Source organism: Onychostruthus taczanowskii, unplaced genomic scaffold (genome assembly GCF_017590055.1).
Source record: "Onychostruthus taczanowskii isolate IOZ18803 unplaced genomic scaffold, ASM1759005v1 scaffold144, whole genome shotgun sequence".
Lineage (NCBI taxonomy): Eukaryota > Metazoa > Chordata > Aves > Passeriformes > Passeridae > Onychostruthus > Onychostruthus taczanowskii.
Window position 1 is genome coordinate 469,791 of NW_024498619.1, and position 18,907 is coordinate 488,697.

At 53.4% G+C, this 18,907-nt stretch overlaps 2 protein-coding genes across 4 annotated transcripts; both read right to left on the minus strand.

The window, feature by feature from the left end:
* Nucleotides 1–1,669: 1,669 nt before the first annotated feature.
* PTGER3 (prostaglandin E receptor 3) lies at nt 1,670–6,968 on the minus strand. Its single transcript, XM_041398347.1, has 2 exons — nt 6,156–6,968; nt 1,670–1,948 (listed from the first exon to the last, which is right to left on the minus strand). The coding sequence occupies exons 1-2, from the start codon at nt 6,966–6,968 to the stop codon at nt 1,670–1,672; spliced, it is 1,092 nt and encodes a 363-aa protein (XP_041254281.1).
* A 1,367-nt stretch (nt 6,969–8,335) lies between these two features.
* Nucleotides 8,336–18,891, minus strand: ZRANB2 (zinc finger RANBP2-type containing 2). Of its 3 annotated transcripts, XR_005952181.1 has the most exons (11): nt 18,754–18,891; nt 18,418–18,470; nt 18,118–18,226; nt 16,499–16,581; nt 15,577–15,653; nt 15,011–15,148; nt 14,065–14,237; nt 11,967–12,053; nt 10,463–10,627; nt 9,767–9,941; nt 8,336–9,424 (listed from the first exon to the last, which is right to left on the minus strand). XR_005952181.1 is itself a non-coding variant. In XM_041398311.1 (10 exons), exons 1-10 carry the CDS (start codon nt 18,807–18,809, stop codon nt 9,878–9,880), a joined length of 1,005 nt encoding a protein of 334 aa, XP_041254245.1. In that variant the 5' UTR covers nt 18,810–18,891; the 3' UTR covers nt 8,336–9,877. The 3 variants fall into 3 exon arrangements, 2 of the variants coding, with proteins under 2 accessions (XP_041254245.1, XP_041254246.1); XM_041398311.1 differs by having other exon boundaries at nt 8,336–9,941; XM_041398312.1 differs by lacking the exons at nt 8,336–9,424; nt 9,767–9,941 and having other exon boundaries at nt 10,485–11,850.
* Between the last annotated feature and the right edge of the window lie 16 nt (nt 18,892–18,907).

Genomic DNA, 18,907 nt, shown 5'->3' on the forward strand with positions numbered 1-18,907 from the left:
TATCAGGACACATCTGTGACTCAGGAGCTCGTGCTGCCTTCAGTTCCTGGAAGGGATGGATGTTCCATCACTGCCACCACCCCTGCTCAGTTTGAAGACACTGAAATCCAATCAAATTTCTTTTTTTTTTCCTTATTCCTGTGGTTTTTCTCCCTGTCTCCCCCTGCCCTCCCAGAAAAGAGGAGGAAGGACTGTCTGAAGGAGATGTTAGTGTTAAACATTCTCAGAAGTGACTCCCCTCAGTAATTCCATCTCTAGAACCTGTTGGCTGTCAGGAAAGCAATTTTTTCCACCTTAAAACAAGAGAAGCCCCCTCAGGCTCCACTTTAGGCCCACAAGACCTCCCACTGTGCATCTCAGCCACGGGTGGCAGTGACCATGGAATGTCCTCATCCTATTTGCAGGGACCATGCAATGTCCTCATCCAATACTGCATCTCAGCCACGAGTGACAGTGGCCATGGACTGTCTTCTGCAGTGACCATGGACTGTCCTCATCCGTTCTGCAGTGACCATGGACTCTTCTCATCCGTTTTGCAGTGACCATGGGATGTCCTCATCCCATTCTGCAGTGACCATGGACTGTTCTCATCCCGTTCTGCAGTGACCATGGAATGTTCTCATCCGTTCTGCAGTGACCACGGACTGTCCTCATCCTGTTCTGCAGTGACCATGGAATGTTGTCATCCGTTCTGCAGTGACCATGGACTGTCCTCATCCCGTTCTGCAGTGACCATGGGATGTCCTCATCCCTTTGTGCAGCTCAGCCACCAGTGACTGCGGAGTGTCCTGTCCTGCTGTATCCCAGCACTTCTGGCACCCAGCAGGAAGAATGCGGCACTCTGGGTCCAAGCAGTGACACTGAGGGCGTGCCAGCAGGGAGCAGATTCCCAGGAGGGTTTCCAGGTGGCTGCAGCTCCCGGAGCTGTGGGAACGTCCCCTCAGGCCATTGTGGGATGTCCTTCAGGTTGCTGTAGAATGTCCTTCAGCTGTGGGATGTCCCTCAGACCATTGTGGGATGTCCCCAGGCCGCGGCACGGTGTCTCTCAGGCCATTGTGGGATGTCCCCAGGCCATTGTACAGTGTCCCTCAGGCCATTGTGGGATGTCCCCAGGCCATGGTGCAGTGTCCCTCAGGCCATTGTGGGATGTCCCCAGGCCATTGCACAGTGTCCCTCAGGCCATGGTGCAGTGTCCCTCAGGCCATTGTGGGATGTCCCCAGGCCATGGTGCAGTGTCCCCAGGCCATGGTACAGTGTCCCTCAGGCCATTGTGAGACGTCCCCAGGCCATTGTACAGTGTCCCTCAGGCCATTGTGGGATGTCCCCAGGCCATTGCACAGTGTCCCTCAGGCCATTGTGGGATGTCCCCAGGCCATTGCACAGTGTCCCTCAGGCCATGGTGCAGTGTCCCTCAGGCCATTGTGGGATGTCCCCAGGCCATGGTGCAGTGTCCCCAGGCCATGGTACAGTGTCCCTCAGGCCATTGTGAGACGTCCCCAGGCCATTGTACAGTGTCCCTCAGGCCATTGTGGGATGTCCCCAGGCCATTGTCCAGTGTCCCCAGGCCATTGTACAGTGTCCCTCAGGCCACTGTGGGATGTCCCTCAGGCCATGGTGCAGTGTCCCTCAGGTCACTGTGGGATGCCCCCAGGCCGCGGCACGGTGTCCCTCAGGCCGCGGTGCGGCGGATCTCCTCGGACAGGGTGAGGGCCCTGTCCCTGTCCCTGCACTCGGCGTTGGAGCAGTGTGACACGGCGCTGGCGGCCTGGCAGAACTTGCGCAGCAGGATGCGGCGCAGCAGCAGGTACACCCAGGGGTCCAGGATCTGGTTGAGCGAGGCCAGGCGCACGGCCGTCAGCGGCAGGTTGCACTCCCGGCGCGGCTCCCAGCGCTGCCAGCCGCCCCGGCACGGCCCGGCCTGCTCCGACACCATCCGCAGCATGGTCACCTGCCGAGGGACACGGACACGGGACGTGGTGAGGGGCTGCTGGCCGTGTGCCACCACGGCCGTGCAGAGAGGCCGGGGCTGCCCCTGCATCGCTGAGGTGACCCAGACAGGGCCTAGACCAGCCGGGGATGGTGGAAGGTGTCCCTGCCCGTGGAACTGGATGAGCTTTAAGGTCCCTCCCAAGCCCAGCCTGTGTGGGATTCTGTGGGAGGGCTCCTCAACACCTCGTCTGCCTGAACAGATCTGTTTTCTGCTCACAAATCTTTCCTGGGCATGACCTGGAGGCACAGCTGTCCGAGCGTGCTGCCTGGGATCCCTGTGGAGTGGGGCTGTCCATCGAGCTGTGTGTGCTCCCAGGGCCAGGGCCAGGGATGGACCCCCATGCCAGGGCCATGGATGGACCCGCATGCCAGGGCCATGGAATCACCCCCAGTGCCAGGGCCATGGAATCACGCCCATGCCAGGGCCATGGATGCACCCCCAGTGCCAGGGCCAAGGACGCACCCCCATGCCAGGGCCATGGAATCACCCCCATGCCAGGGCCATGCATGGACCCCCATGCCAGGGCCAGGGATGCACCCCCATGCCAGGGCCATGGAATCACCCCCATGCCAGGGCCATGCATGGACCCCCATGCCAGGGCCAGGGATGCACCCCCATGCCAGGGCCATGGAATCACCCCCATGCCAGGGCCATGCATGGACCCCCATGCCAGGGCCATGGAATCACCCCCAGGGCCAGGGCCATGGATGGACCCCCATGCCAGGGCCATGGAATCACCCCTATGCCAGGGCCAGGGATGGACCCCCATGCCAGGGCCATGGAATCACCCCCAGGGCCAGGGCCATGGATGGACCCCCATGCCAGGGCCATGGAATCACCCCCAGGGCCAGGGCCATGGATGGACCCCCATGCCAGGGCCATGGAATCACCCCTATGCCAGGGCCAGGGATGGACCCCCAGTGCCAGGACCACGGATGCACCCCCATGCCAGGGCCATGGAATCACCCCCATGCCAGGGCCATGGAATCACCCCAAGTGCCAGGGCCATGGAATCACGCCCATGCCAGGGCCATGGATGCACCCCCATGCCAGGGCCATGGAATCACGCCCATGCCAGGGCCATGGATGCACCCCAGCTCTGCCCCGGGCACAGGCCAGCACTCCCAGCCCTTCCAGCCCCAGACAAACTTGGCAGCCAGCCCCAAATCTGCTGGAACAGCCCGAGGGAGCAGAGCCGCTGGGAATCACTGCCAGTGCCGGCCTTTGGGAAGAGCCAGGCCAACCTGCACTCCCACAGGAAGCTCCTCAGAGCTGTGTCACCACAGAGGTCACGGCTGGGCTGCTGCTGTCCCCACGGGCTGGGACAGCCGGAGCCACAGTGACCGGGAGCAGAGGCTCCAGGGAGGATTTTTCCACTCCAAGGGATATTCTGGGTGCCAGATCAATAACCGTGTGTTGACCTTGGAAAGCCTGGGCTGAGTCTGGAGGGCAGGGCAGTGTGGACAGCACAGCATTGTTTTTGTTTCTTTAAACAGAAGCAGCTGAGGATTCTGCCCACGACATTTCATTGACAGAAGTGGCCATGGATAGAGCCTTGAGAAAACAGGGATGTAGAGCTTTGCAAAAACATGGATACAGACCCAGAGCACAGCAGGAGCCAGTGGAGCACCAGACCCACGCTGCCAGAACCTGACCACTTCCCTGGCTCTTCACACACTGGCCCTGTCCAGACTCTGCCATCTCTTTTTTAGATGGAGCTCCAAAACCACCAGGCTAATAAAAATATGTTTCCCAAGCACACAACTGCTGCTCCTTTCTGGTTTTATTACGTAATATCCCTTTATTGGAGTAGTTGTTGGGCCAACAGCTGCTCTACTGGAAATTTTGTTTGTTTGATATCATTAGAGGTTGTTTATCATGGCCTCTATTGGTCTTCTAAATGGATTAAAAGCCTGCACAAGGCAGAGGAACAACATCAGGTGGAATAAAGTCAACATAATTCATGCCATTAAAAATCTGGCTCAAAATGCTGATGATTGGATTTATTCAACAAGAGCAGCCAAAACTTTACTGTTATCATGACTGTGGTTTTATACGTCTGTAATTTCTGTCTGCCAGGAGGGATAAGGAGCACAAGTATTTTAACAGGAAGAGCAGCAGAACTTCTGAGCATTTTGGCTTTAAATAACTTGGGAACAACTCTGAGAAGGAGTAATTTTGTAGCCTGGAACACTGAAATGATTATTGTAATTCCAGGTAGTGCTGCAGCGGCGTTTCTGTGAAATCAAGGAACTGCGTGTTCCATTTCACCTCGGGGTCATTCATCTGCTTCCCTCCAGCTCAGGGGCTATCCCAGACTGGTTTGGGAATGGAGGGACCTCAGAGCCCACCCAGTGCCACCCCTGCCATGGCAGGGACACCTGCCACTGTCCCAGTGTCCAGCCTGGCCAGGGATCCAGGGGCAGCCCCAGCTGCTCTGGGCACCCTGTGCCAGGAATTCCTTTCAATACCCCATCTAACCCCGGCCTCTGGGAAGCCATTCCCCGTGTCCTGTCAGTCCATGCTCCAAAACAAACAGGTCAGTGTGAACTGGAAAGCAGCAACACCACCGGGGCGTGGGGTGTTCTCCCAGGTGCTCCCTGTGAGCCCAACAAGCTCCTGTGTGCTTGGAAAGAGGAAACAATTCCTGCACTGTCTGCTCTCCTCCCTCCTTCCCAAGCCAGCAGAGAGCCAGACGTGCAGGACACTCCAAGGAGCCCTCCAGAGCACAGCCACGATGTCAGAGCTTTCCCTCTGATGCTAAATCACATTTGATTTTGTCGTTTACTTCAACAGATCAGCTCTAAAAATACCGTGCGTGGCGAGGGCGTTGTTTACCTCACAGCAGCAGCTGCCAGGATCCATTAGTTCTCAGTTACAAAACTCAGATGTCTTTAAAAAAAACACAGAAACAAAAAAAACCTCCTCTGCAAAGTGCCAGATTTCCATTTCAGCTCCATTTCTTACAACTGCTGAGCGCTGCAGCTACGGGTTAAATTAAACGATTGCTACGAGCTGGCTTTCACTGAAAAGGCATCTGTGTTCTCTGTGGTCACTTCTCCAAAAATCTGGTCTCTAATTCTTGACCTGCACTTCAGGGGTGTACAGAACAAGTTGGGGAGCATGTAAATGGAGGTTTATGTATAAAAATGGAGGTGTATTTGTAAAAATAACCCCGCAGCCATGAGTCTGGATTGTGAGAACTCCACAAAGTTCCAACACCTCTGAGTGCTGCTGAGGGAAGGGAAGTGCTGCTGCAATCCCTCGTGCCTGTGGGTCGACTCCTGCCTCTGAAACCACAGAAATGCCCAGGGCACCAAACCACCAAGCGGAATCCCTGCTTCCTCACCGGTTTACCTGGCTATGGGGGAGGAGGAAACGCTTCCCCCACCTCAGGGCTCTCCTCTCACGCTGCAAGGCTGGTGGAACCCTCAGGGGTGACAGGACACGAAGAAAACTCCTTCTCCAGCCAGAAAGAACCTTTCACATAACCTCAGCATTTCCTCAACCAGCTTCAGCCCATCCTGCTCAGAGAGCCCAAGCACACATTTTCCAAAAATCCTGCTAGTCCTTGACAGAATAACCCAGCCTTTTGGGATTCCAGACCCCCGGGTGTGCTCTGGTCCCACACAGCAAAGATGTGGATTCTGCCTCCCCCACTCACTCCTACATCACGAGGAAGGAATAATAGTGGAAAGCAACGCCAAGATCCTTGAAGACCAGGCTGGACAAGCCCTGCAGGCTGCTGTAAATCAAACGCAGCGGGCTGCCAGCCACAAGGCACTCACAGGGTCACGGCTCCTGCGTTTTCTCATGAAACACTGACACAAGTTTTGCTGCAAGGTGGGAGCAAACAAAAACCCCTAAATCCCGTCTGGCTGCAGCGTCCTGCTCCCAGAGCCTCTCCTCACATCCCCCTTTTCTCCTCCGCACAAGAACCTTGCTCTCCTGCTTTTATCTCCGCTTCCTGCAGCTGGTTTCCCTGCGCTCGGCTCTCCTCTGGGACCTCTCCAGCTCCTCTCCTACACCCGTCCCACGCTCTGCACCCCGGCCCTGTCCCCGTCCCCATCCCCGCTGTCCTCCCGAGTCGCTGTCCATGGATGTCCCCAGGAGCAGCGACCCCGTGCCCCAGCCCGGGGGGCGGCTGTCCCGCTGCGGCACCTACCAGCAGCGGCGACCAGCAGGCCGAGAGCACGCACATGATGCCCAGCAGCTGCAGCAGCGTCTCCGTGGCGATGCGGCCCCACCGCGAGCCGGGCTGCGCCGCGCCGGCCTTGGCGCGGCAGCGCGACACCAGCGCCTCGATGGTGGCCAGGTTGCAGGCGCCGGTCACCACGAGGGACAGCAGCCCCAGCGCGGCGAAGGCGGCGGCGAAGGCGCTGCCGCCGGCCGTGCTGATGAAGCACCAGGTGCCGGGCCACTGCAGCGCGTAGCGGCCCAGCCCGGCCAGCGGCAGCAGCGCGAAGGCCACGCCGGCGGCCCAGATGGCGGCCAGGCCGCGCTCGGTGGCCCGCGGGCTCATGTGGCTGGCGTACCAGTGCGGGGCGCGGATGGCCAGCGCCCGCTCCACGGCCATGGCGCTGGCGATCAGCAGCGGGCACAGCCCGAACACCGTCATGCTGAAGCCGAAGAAGTCGCAGAGGCGGCCCGAGGGGTCCATGGCCGCCCAGGGCCGGCCCGACAGGTACACGGAGACGACGATGGGGCTGGTGAGCAGCTGGCCCAGCATGTCGGTGAGCGCCAGGGAGCCGATGCACAGCAGGAACGAGCGCTTCCTGCGGCTGCCCTTGGCGCGGTAGCTGCGGGACACGAGCAGCATGGCCAGGGCATTGCCCACGACGCCCGTCAGCATCATGGTCAGCGGGATGGCCACGGACACGGCGCTGCCGCGCTCGGCCGCCCGGCCCGTGCCGTTCCCCCGCGGGCCCGGCCCGCCGGCCGCGCTGGCGTTGGGCGGCCGCTGCTGCCAGGGGCTCATCCCGGAGCGGGCAGGACCCGCATGGAGCGGGCACGGAGCGGGCACGGAGCCGGCAGCGCCGCGCCGCCGCTTTATGTGAGGGACGGGCGGGAGCCGCCCCGAGGCCGGCAGAGGCGGGGCGGGAGCGAGAGAGGGCAGGGCCCGAGGGAACGGAGCGGGAGCCGGGCCGGGCAGGCAACGAGGGAGCTGGGAAGGGGCTGGAGAATCCCTGAGGGAGCTGGGAAGGGGCTGGAGAATCCCTGAGGGAGCTGGGAAGGGGCTGGAGAATCCCTGCTGTGCTCCAGGAACAGGGACAGGAGCAGAGGGAACGGCCAGGGGAGGGTCTGGGTGGAGATCAGGGTAAGGTTCTCTCTTCCCCCAGAGGGTGCTGGCACTGCCCAGGCTCCCCAGGGAATGGGCACCGTCCTGAGGCTGCCAGAGCTCCAGGACTTTGGATGCTGCCAGGGATGCCCAGGGTGGGATTGTTGGGGGTCTGGATCAAAGATCCCTGTGAGTCCCATCCAGCCCAAGATATTCCATGATTCTGTGAAAACACCTGGAAGTTTTTTGCTGTTGAAATTAAAAATTATTTTTAAGACTTAAGGGACGGCAACGACACAAACGCGTGGGATACGTGGGCCAGGTGAGCTGATGAGGATCAGGGCCTGTGCAGGTGACAGGGTCAGTGCAGGTGACAGGAATCAGGGTAGGTGACAGGAATCAGGGTAGGTGACATGGATCAAAGATCCCTGTGAGTCCCATCCAGCCCAAGATATTCCATGATTCTGTGAAAACACCTGGAAATTTTATAAGTTTTCTGCTGTTGAAATTAAAAATTATTTTTAAGACTTAAGGGACGGCAACGACATAAACGTGTGGGATACGTGGGCCAGGTGAGCTGATGAGGATCAGGGCCTGTGCAGGTGACAGGGTCAGTGCAGGTGACAGGAATCAGGGTAGGTGACAAGAGACCAGGATCAGTGCAGGTGACAGGAATCAGGGTCAGTGCAGGTGACAGGAATCAGGGGCAGTGCAGGTGACAGGAATCAGGGTAGGTGACAGAGACCAGGGTCAGTGCAGGTGACAGAGACCAGGGTCAGTGCAGGTGACAGGGATCAGGGAAGGTGACAGGAATCAGGGTAGGCGACAAGAGACCAGGATCAGTGCAGGTGACAGGAATCCGGGTAGGTGACAGGAATCAGGGGAGGTGACAAGAGACCAGGATCAGTGCAGGTGACAGGAATCCGGGTAGGTGACAGGAATCAGGGGAGGTGACAAGAGACCAGGATCAGTGCAGGTGACAGGAATCCGGGTAGGTGACAGGAATCAGGGTCAGTACAGGTGACCAGGAAGTCTGAGTGTCCCCAAAACAAAGCACTCAAGCACAGTTGACTCACAGGTTTTATTTACACTTGTCTACAGCATCATTTTGCCTTACACGTTCTCTAAGCGAAATGAACCATCCTCCTCCTCCTTTGCCTGTGGCCTATCAGTTGCTAAATTTAAAACCTCCCATCTGTTAAGTACAGCAACAATTGGAATACAAAGCACAAGAAAACCCAAGGCTAACAACAGAGCGTCTACTTGATCTGGTTTTACAGTTTAGTTGGACGTTGAAGTCAGAGGCAGAGTTACAGACTAACCTGCTCTTGTGCAACCTACACACATTTAGCATGGAAATTAGAGAGAAAATAAAGCATTAAAGAAGAAACTGCATTTTTTTTTTCTGCAAAGAGATTTATCAAAATACCTCTACACCAAAAACATTTTGCTTCTAGACCAGTCCATAAGACGTGGCTCAAAAAAAAAAAGAAAAAAAAAAAAAAGAGAAAAATAAAGCAAAATGGAGTTTTTTGATTTTGCTCCGTTTGTTTCTGTGCAGTTTATCAAAAGAAGCAGCAAATCTGGCAGTTTTATTACTGAAATAAATGAAGGTATATTGCTCTTTGCTTGCTTAAAAAGAAGAGTTTTCCTTACCATACTTACCTTGTGATGGCACTGAACCTTTCTTAACCAAACGGAGCTCAAGAGAGACCAACCAAGTTTTATACTCAAATGGATTCCATAAAGCATTTTAAGCCATAAATTATGTTGAAGGGAAAAAGAATGATCGATGAAGAAGACGTTGAAGATGCCAGAACTTTCTACGCAGTTTATTCATTCTCATTTTTTAAAGAAAAATAAAATTAAGATACCTTGAAAATTTTAGTCAGCCCCAATGGAAATTTTAGAGGCGGCCTGCGGAAGCTTCCCTCGATTCCAAGGAGCCAGTTCCACACTCCTCCAGCCCAAGAGCAGATCCCAACCAATCCGTTCGGAAGGAGGGATCCCGCAGTCCGGGCTCTGGAAACCACCACAGCCACAGCACCGTGCTGCAAACGTCCTGCCTTGCCAGGAATGAGGCTAAATCCCTCTGGAATCATGATGGACTGGGGGTTTGAGCTGCTAGAGAGGGGTGTCCATCTGCACTGGCGCTGCTACGTGGCAAAACAAAAACCGCTCAGCCCAAGGCCCCGCTGCTGGCCCCAGGTGCCCCAGCCTTGTCCCTGCTGTGGTCCCACGGGAGCTCCACCCTGCTCTGGAAAACTCACAGCTTCCTCCTCGCACAAAGAGCTGTGCCAGGACATTCCCAACCTGCTCCTCCAGCTGAGGGAGCCAGGAATGGAGGAACTGATCTTGAAAAATAATAAACACCCCCCCCCCCCACACCACAGAACTTCCCCCTGTGCCAGGGAGTTTATGGCTTAAAATGCTACTGCGGGTTTGGGTGATGGATGAACAAAGCTGCAGTTTGCCAGAAAGCCAGGACAGACATGCACCTCTACTAGCAGATTGAGCACTTCTGACCAAGTAAGACACCAACTTCTTAAAAATGTCTCATGCACTGACTGGAATTTTGGTGGGTTTTTGTAAGTGTGAGCTTTTACACATTATTTCTTTTTAGAACTTGTACGGGAACCAGAATGGGAGGATCCGGAGGAAGATCTGCGGCGTCTGCAAGATACAAATGGAGAAAGCATGCACAGAAATGAGCTCAGACTCATCCTGGCACCCACTTTGAGCAGCATCCTACCATAGCTGGAAGCCAAGTATATCTCATGGGGGCCTTACAAGAATATACAAGTAAATTTAAGCCGCTAATTTAACACTAGAAGTCTAAGTTTAATACTGAGAGTAGAATACAGTTTCTATTTCAATGCAGTATTTACTTTAAGAAAATAATTCAATAATGAACACATTAACACTGTCACACACTGAAGGAAGGGTGAGCCAGGTCTTTATACAGAACATGCTCCTACCAGGAGGACTTTCATTGGAGGGGGGAAAATTATTTTTAAAAAAGCAATTACAGAGGGGTTAACAAAAGTAAGAGTAGGGCAAGTGAAGAAACTACTTTTACTATGAGAACAACTGCTCAGATTCAATTGCTTCCCAGCGAATGTCAGTCCTTGGATAACTACAGTAAACCATCACACATCTCAATACAGCCATTCTTATTCTACATAAACCCAAACCTTTCGGGTGACCGTGATCTCGAGCGCCTTTTTTTGCGATCACCAGAGGAAGAGGATCTAGAGCGGCTTCGCTTCTTGCCTCTCTCGGGGGAAGACGAGGAGCGAGAGCTGGAGCAAGATCTTTTCCTTGGGGTGGAAGACCCCCTGTAGGACCTGGAGCTGGATCTTTATTGATTGAGAAATAAACCACATTTAATTCTGGGATCATGGAGAAGGCACAAAGACAGAACAAGCAGAGACAGTTTTCATGAACATTCACTACTCTGTTTTCTCCAGGGGCGTGGAAAACAAACACGAGGGGCTTCCATACTTACTCTGCCAAGAACACTGCTACTGCCAGGGCAGCTGGCCTAAGAAACTCTGCTAAGTAGTGTTTCCTGATAAATGGAGCACCAATGGTTTGGAAAGCTCTCCCCAGCATTCACCAAAATGAGCCGTTTTGGCAAAGAGGGAGACTGCTGGGAAGTTGCCTCTGTAAGGACCATCCTCAGCAGTTACATTCACACATCAGAATAACCTGGAAACCAGAGATCTGAAGGTGATTTACAGTGGTTCACTTTATCCTAATGGACATTTCACACTGCATGATCATCTGACCAAACAGCAACAAATCCAGCTGTTACATTTACAGATCTCAAACTACGTTTGTGAAGAGACTAAAGCCTTCCTCAACCAAAATACTGCAAAAAGCCTCTTGGAATAGTCAGAATATTTAAAAACATCTCTTGGAACACAGTGCCCCTCTGGTGGGGCACAGGGACACCTTTCCTCTTCCCAAAAGCATGGATTCCATCCTGTGCTGACCCTCAGGGGATGACCCACAGCACGTTCCTGCCCCCAAGGGGGGATGGCAGCATTTGTGATCCTTCTTCCCAACCCAAGCTCCCTCACTTAGAATTTTGTGATTCTCTGCATGCACGGAGAAGGGACAGCCCTTCATTCCATCTCAGAGGGAATGTTCTGCCAACGGAATGCCTGTGCAAGGACACCTCAAATGTGCTTTTGTTCCTGTGCCCTGCCCAGCTCAGCGATGCTCTACACAAATCACTCTGACTGCTCTCCCACCATTTCCTACCAACAATTTCCTGTGATCCCCCAGGTTTACACAGGAATGGCTGCCGTGTCTCGTGGAGGATGCAGAATTCTCACTCAACACAAAACCAGAAGGATTTCTAATGCTCCTCCAGCTCAAGCAGCCCCAGTGGAAACAGGAAAAGCACCCAAATGCCTGCAGCAGGGAACCATGCACTCAAATCCTTCTTCCTCCACTGCAGCTCGGTGGCGTCCGCTCGTCCGGCTTAGGCCGGACTTAACCTCTCGCACCAAAACCTCTGCTCCTCAGGGAACACAGCTGTGGTGGCAACACCCGGTGCAGAGACCCAGCAAGTCTGACTTCCAAGATAAAAAGCAGTTAATGTTTGAGCAGCACAGCCTTACGGTGGGGCCAGAGCAGCTGGAGCCTGTGCCCTGTGTCTGTGCAGGGACAGGCTGCTACCTCATTCACCTGGATTTGGACCCACGGGACCGCGACTGTTCCCTGGAGCTGGAGCGGGATCTCGATCTGGAGCTGGAAGAACTCCTGGAATGGGACCTGCAACAACACGGGAGATCTTTTTCCAGTGCCTGACTTGCATTTAGCAGAGCTACTGCTCCTGAGAGCAGCAGACACGAGGCAGCAACACAGCGAGTCCCAAAATGCCAATCCCCTCCTGCCCCCAGCATGGCCACGCTTTAAACCAGACACCTCTACACAGCAAGGTCTTGCATTAGAAACATTACAAAGTCAGATTATGGTTCCTAAAACAAAGCACAACAATTAAACAGGATTGCAATTACCTGGCAAAAAAGCCAACCTCCTATCTATTCATTATTTAACGAAATCAATGCTTTAATTTGTGCCTTAACTGGAAACCCATCAGTTTCCTTCAAAGGCAGAGCACATGAGAGCCTTAGGACTGGTCAGCTCAGTTTCCCCCCAGCCAGTTCTCACAAGCACTTTGTAATCAGCTTCAAATTTTCATAAAGATTTTCCCCTGCATTATAAATTAGGTGGTTAATTTGGGGCTAAAATACTGCCATATCCAACACAACTTGTAACTGGCCACAGTTATTTCCCAGTTTTTCACTGATGGATTTTCTCTAAAGCACAAACCACAAGAGAAATTTAACAATGGCAGGAGGCTCCAGCAACCACTGGAAACAAAAGCATTGAAAACAAATTCTAATAATATTTTCAGGTAAAATACATTCTGCTTGCTGTCACCCTCTGAGTTTGTACTGTTACCACAGCTTTCTCATTTTACTGGGCAGGACACAGTAGCGTGAACATTTGCCAGCTAGGAAATTTCATTTAAACCTTTTTAAAAACCACAAAAAAAACCATCCACAAATGGTAACTGGTATTTCCAATTATCTGCAGCTAAAAGCAAAAAAGTCCAAGAGGAAGCTGAAATCTCAGTTAGGACAAGTTACTTTCTACTTCACTGTTAATATTTGTGAATTAATGATCAAAGTTATGGGCAGGTGAGGTTTTGAGTGTCCTTGGAGCCTCCCAGCTCCACTGCACTCACACTGCTCCGAGCAGTGGGAAGCAGGGGAGGCTGAGGAGCAGAAGAGGCAGCAAGAGCCAGCAGGGATGGGGAGAAGCCAAGCCAGAGGCTGGGGCTGGCTCCTGGTTACAGGAGGCTGCAGAACTTTGGCACTGAGAGCACAGAGGGGCAATGATGAAGCTGGGAAGATTAGAAGAAACTTGAACTTCACAGATCTGAATTTAGTAAGTGACCCTGGGAGCTTGTTCTGAATTATCAAGATCCTCCTTGCATGAGATGTAAGGCAGCTCAAAAGCTCCAATACTGACATCACCCCATTTCAAAGTACTGACTGAATTGTTCATTTATTACTGAATTTAAATACCAATGACAGAGCTTCAACCTGCCCAGCAGACCTTTGTGAGGTCCCCTGTAAACCCTCAGTGTTATTAGAGAATTCCAGAGTGGTTTGGGTTGGGAGGGACCTTAAAGCTCATCTCATTTCACTGTCCCATGGGCAGGGACACCTTTCACCAGACCAGCCTGGCCCAAGTCCCGTCCAGCCTGGCCTTGGACAGTTCCAGGGGTGGGAAGGTTCTGACAATATTGATGGGAATGTTCTGACAACACTGCCACTGCATTTAAAACTTTGTCACTTGCCATTAACTCAAGTTCAAGTTTCTTGTCTTTATTTCCAGGATATTCCCACTGTGTCCATTCCCTGAATCTGCCTGGGCTGTATTGTCACTGCCTCTTCTGCCACCTCCTCCCACTCCAGCAGTGCCCCCCTCTGTCCAACAACAGAACCACACATGGCCAACGAGCCTGAAAACCTGAAAACAGATTACATTATTCCGTTTCTTTGAAGGATTTCACCAAACATCAACTTAAATCACTAAAACAAGCCACAAGCCCACAGAGCCTCCCTGCCGCAGCTCAGGCAGAGCATCACCGCCTCTGTAAAAGGAGAGTTATTCACATCATCACACAACTGTGAGGCAATCAAACAAAGTAAATAAGGAAGTCAGATACTGACATTTTGCCTGGCGTTACCCTGGACCTGTACCCGTTTACCTGGACCTAGACCTTGAGCTCGAGTGAGAGGATGAGCGCGAGGACGAGCGCGAGTGGGAGGAGCGGGACTTGGAGCGGCTGCGCCTCGGCGGCTTCTTCTTCTTGTTGGTGTCCTCCTCCTCACTGGCATCCAGGTTGTACTTGGACAGGTCAGCATCATCTTCATCCTCATCCTGGCACAGGCACAACACAGCAAACTCAGGCCGTGCTTTGAGCTCCCCTTCAGTTTTACTTATTCCAGCCTTTACCTCGTGCTCTTTCCTGGCGTTTGAAAACTGAACGGAATTTAATGAACCCCCAGAATTTTAAGCAGTAAGAGTGACTGAAAATTGGTTTTGAACCAAAGTAATAAAAACCCTGCAACACCCCCCTCCTCCATTATTTAATGACACATTTTTACCACTTACTTCAAATGAATTTTCACCCTCAGAATCTCTAAGCAAAGCCCAACTCTGCAGAGAGATCTCATATGCAAAGTTTGGTGACTGCTGTGTAAAACACGACCATCTGCACAGGTCTCTGCACAGCTGCTGCCCAAAGATGTGAAAAATCCCCTAAGTGATACTCACGTAGCTCAGAAAAGATGAAAAAACCCTCAGAATATTTTATTTCATTTGAAATAAATCTGATGTGGTTTTAAAAGCCTAGGAAGAAAACTCAAGAGCACTCGCTATACATGGTAAGCACACATCCAGGTTCCAAATGAAGACCTTGGAGTTCTGGGTTCTGATCTCAGACAGGCTTGTCACTGCTGGTTTAAGGAACTGCCCATTTCTGAGTGCAGGATTTAGAACAAAGCAGAGTTTGTGCACATCTCTTCCAGCAGCTCTGGGCACTGTTATTGCCAGAGCTCTGCTCTAAAGGCAGCTGAAGGCACTGACCAGCCGCCCCCCTGCAGCACTGAAATCATGATTAAAAACTGCTTCAAGACAGCAAACCATCCTACCTCATCCAATTTATACTTGGAGAGATCTTCATCCTCATCCTCCTCATCCTCCCCCTCAGATTCCTTATCTTCCACTTCCTTCAGGATGGAGGCAGGACCCACCGGCTTCCCCCGGTACTTTTTCTTTTTGCGCCCAAACTGAGGAATTTTGTGCCAGGATTAGAACAGGATTTAATCAAAACCAACCACCAACTGTATTTTTGATAACACTTCTATAAGAATATAAATAACCATAAATTTTAAATAGGACCTTGCCCCAGGGGAAAGGGGAGCACTATGGAACATCAATTAGCAACAAGGAACTTTCAAAGAGACGCTCACCTTGGGGACAGTGAGCCTCCAGAGGTGAATGGGGATCTGAGCATTCTGTATTTCAATTTATGGGATATCCTTAAATAACACAACAGGATAACAGGGATATCTGCCCAGAGACGCGCACCTTGGGGACAGTGAGCCTCCACAGAGGGGAATGGGGATCTGAGAATTCTGTATTTCAATTTATGGGATATCCTTAAATAACACAACAGGATAACAGGGATATCTGCCCAGAGCAACCCCCCCCTTACCTCATCATACTCCCCGTCAGACTCCTCCCGCTCGATGTATTCCACGTTCTCCCGTTCATTGAATCCTCCTCCATAGCCTAGAAAAAGGGGCAAAGCAACACAATGCCTTCAGCTGCTGGGGGCACACAGACCTCCACAGGGCTCTGGAAAGCCTCATGGAACTATAAACCTGCCATAAGGATGTAACAGCATCTCAGGAGGAACATGAAGTGTTCCCACACACGTTTGTTAAATGCAGTTTCTCACAAATCTAATTAAAATAATGGATTAGGAACACTAAAAGTATTTATCAACTTAATTAAGTACTAAGTACTTCAGTAAGTTATTTAAATAATAAATACGTGGATATATTATTTGCAATTATAACAATTATATGAAATATGATTATATTATTTAATATCCTTTACTATTTTCATAATAATACTGAAATATTGTTTTTCCTTTAGAATAATAAGCTCTGTGCTCTTCTCTAGGTTCCTTTATTTCAGTGCCCTTGTGTTCTAAATTCCCTGCCCTGCTCCAGTCTGGCAGTGAATTCCCTGCCTGATCCCAGGTGCAGAGGGGAGTGCAGGAGCTGTAAGGAGATCCTGCCCCAGCTCCCTCAGGAGAGCTGAAACTGAGCCCCAGCCCTCCTGAGCAGATAACAGCCTTATCTACACACGGCCAGCCCACAGAAGGCCTCTGCAGATTAATTAAACATTGCTTCCAAAGTCCTGACATCAAGATCCAACACAGGGGCAGCTTAGGCTGGATGTTCCCCAATTTCCCACTCAGAGCCACCACTTCCCTCAGCACCCAAACTCGCTGAGGCCAAGAACAACCTGCACCTTGGATGAACCGTGCCAGCGCAGGGAAAAGAAGGAATGCCCACTCTGATTCCTTTGTGCCAGCAGTGCCAGCACCCGAGGTGCCCCCAGCTCACCTGTCCTCTCCTCCAGCTTGGCGTACTTGGGGGTGTTGCACATGTTACACTCCGAGCGCCGCGCCCAGTTCACATTGCCACAGCTGCAGGGAGACACACAGGGAAACCTTATCCTTCAGACTGGGGATCACACATCCTTCAGGTGGGAATGAAACCTTATCCTTCAGTCTGGGGATCACACATCCTTCAGGTGGGAATGAAACCTTATCCTTCAGATGGGAATGAAACCTTATCCTTCAGTCTGGGGATCACACATCCTTCAGGTGGGAATGAAACCTTATCCTTCAGTCTGGGGATCACACATCCTTCAGGTGGGAATGAAACCTTATCCTTCAGTCTGGGGATCACACATCCTTCAGAGTGGGGATCACACATCCTTCAGGTGGGAATGAACCCTTATCCTTCAGTCTGGGGATCACACATGCTTCAGGTGGGAATGAAACCTTATCCTCCAGAGTGGGGATCACACATGCTTCAGGTGGGAATGAAACCTTATCCTTCAGTCTGGGGATCACACATCCTTCAGATGGGAATGAAACCTTATTTCAGTCTGGGGATCACACATCCTTCAGTCTGGGGATCACACATCCTTCAGGTGGGAATGAAACCTTATCCTCCAGAGTGGGGATCACACATGCTTCAGGTGGGAATGAAACCTTATCCTTCAGTCTGGGGATCACACATCCTTCAGATGGGAATGAAACCTTATCCTTCAGTCTGGGGATCACACATGCTTCAGGTGGGAATGAAACCTTATCCTTCAGACTGGGGATCACACATGCTTCAGATGGGAATAAAACCCTATCCTTCAGATTGGGGATCAAACACCTTTCAGGTGGGAATGAAACCTTATCTTTCAGATGGGAATAAAACCTTATCCCTCAGACTGGGGATAAAAGGTTATCCTTGGACTGGGAATGTTATCCTTCAGTCTGGGGATAAAAGGTCACCCTTCAGACTGGGAATACCAGGGTAGGGACACAGCACTGGGGAAGGTGACAGCACTGGGCACATCTGGGGAAGATGCCAAGTCACTGGGCAGGAGCAGGGACAGGAGCACAGCTGCACAGCAGGGCTCTTTCCCAGCTCCTTCAGCCTCTCCTGGGGCTCCAGCCCCTTCCCAGCTCCTTTCCCTGCCTGGGAGGGAAGAGCTGCTGGTGCCAGGCCAGCTGCTCGCTGGAATTGCCACATCCAAGAATCCCAGAGCCACAGCTGCTTTGGGTGTGAAGGGACAACACAGCCCCCCCAGTGCCACCCTGCCATGGCAGGGACACTGCCACTGTCCCAGGTGCTCCAGCCCCAGTGTCCAGCCTGGCCTTGGGCACTGCCAGGGATCCAGGAGCTGCTCTGGGAATTCCTGTGCCAGGGCCTGCCCACCCTGCCAGGGAAGGCAGCACCTCCCAGCACCACGGGGGTGGCAGTGCCATCTCCACGCTCCCTCCAAACCTGGGCAGTGTCCCAGCTCAGCAATCCCGGCCTTTTTCCTGGGCAGCGCTGCCGTTCCTGCCGCTGCGTTAATTAATTAACACACGGCAAAGGAGCGCCGAGCCCAGAGCACGCCCCGGGGCCGCGCAGTCCCAGCAGCACCGGGAATTCCCAGCGGGAATGTCGCAGCCTACGTTTTGCACTGCCAGTCGTTGGCGCTGAACAGCCCCCGGCTCTTCTCGGCCAGCGTCTTCCCGATCTCCGTGCCCCCCGCCTTCATCATCTTGGCCTCCGTCGTCTTCTCTGCGGGGACAGACACAAAGCGCCTGAAACGGCAGCCTCGGAACGTACGGGAACATTTCAGCGTCTTTCACACAAAAACAGCAGCACTTCTCAAACACCTTCGGGTAACACAGGAATTCCGAGCGCAGTTTTACGGGCAGAAGGAGCCGAGGGGCCAAGGCGTGTGCGCTGCCGGGAGCTCACTCACTCACCTCTGCCGCATCTGTTACAGCTCGTCCTCCTGGCGAAGTTCACGTTCCCGCACCTGGGCACGGAGCAGAGCACGAGGGCCGGGATTAAACGGAGCCCGAACCCGCCCAGCGCCGGGGACTGCCCCACTTTAACCCGACTCCGTCCCACGCCAAGAGCCAGCCCCGTGAGGCCGGCCCGGGCCCGTGTGACCCCCCCCGAGCCGGCGGCCGCGGCTCCCGAGTCCCTGCGCGCCTGTCCCGCTCCCGGTCCCCGCCTCGCTGCCCGTCCACGCTGCCGGTGCGCCCCGCTCGCTGCCCCGCTGCCGCTCGCTGCCCCGCCGCCGGCCGTGCCCTCACTTCTTGTCGGGGCAGATCCAGTCGCCGTCGCTCACGCGGAAGTTCTTGGTCGCCATCTCGGGCCGAGCCGGGCCGGGCCGAGCGCCGCCGCCACACGCAGGACCCGGGGCCTGCGCCGCGCGGGCTGCCCGCCGCGCGCCTGCGCCCTGCCCCG

Bases quoted from the DNA above. Each gene is read 5' to 3' on its own strand.
- PTGER3 (XM_041398347.1), bottom strand. From the start codon at position 6,968: ATGAGCCCCTGGCAGCAGCGGCCGCCCAACGCCAGCGCGGCCGGCGGG. The intron at 1,949-6,155 runs GTAGGTGCCGCA...GTCCCTCGGCAG, and splicing joins CCTGCTGGTCGCCGCTGCTG to GTGACCATGCTGCGGATGGT.
- ZRANB2 (XM_041398311.1), bottom strand. From the start codon at position 18,809: ATGGCGACCAAGAACTTCCGCGTGAGCGACGGCGACTGGATCTGCCCC. The intron at 10,628-11,966 runs GTGAATGAGGTA...CAATCAATAAAG, and splicing joins TCCCGTGGGTCCAAATCCAG to ATCCAGCTCCAGGTCCTACA. The intron at 9,942-10,462 runs GTTTGGGTTTAT...TGTATCTTGCAG, and splicing joins AGATCACGGTCACCCGAAAG to ACGCCGCAGATCTTCCTCCG.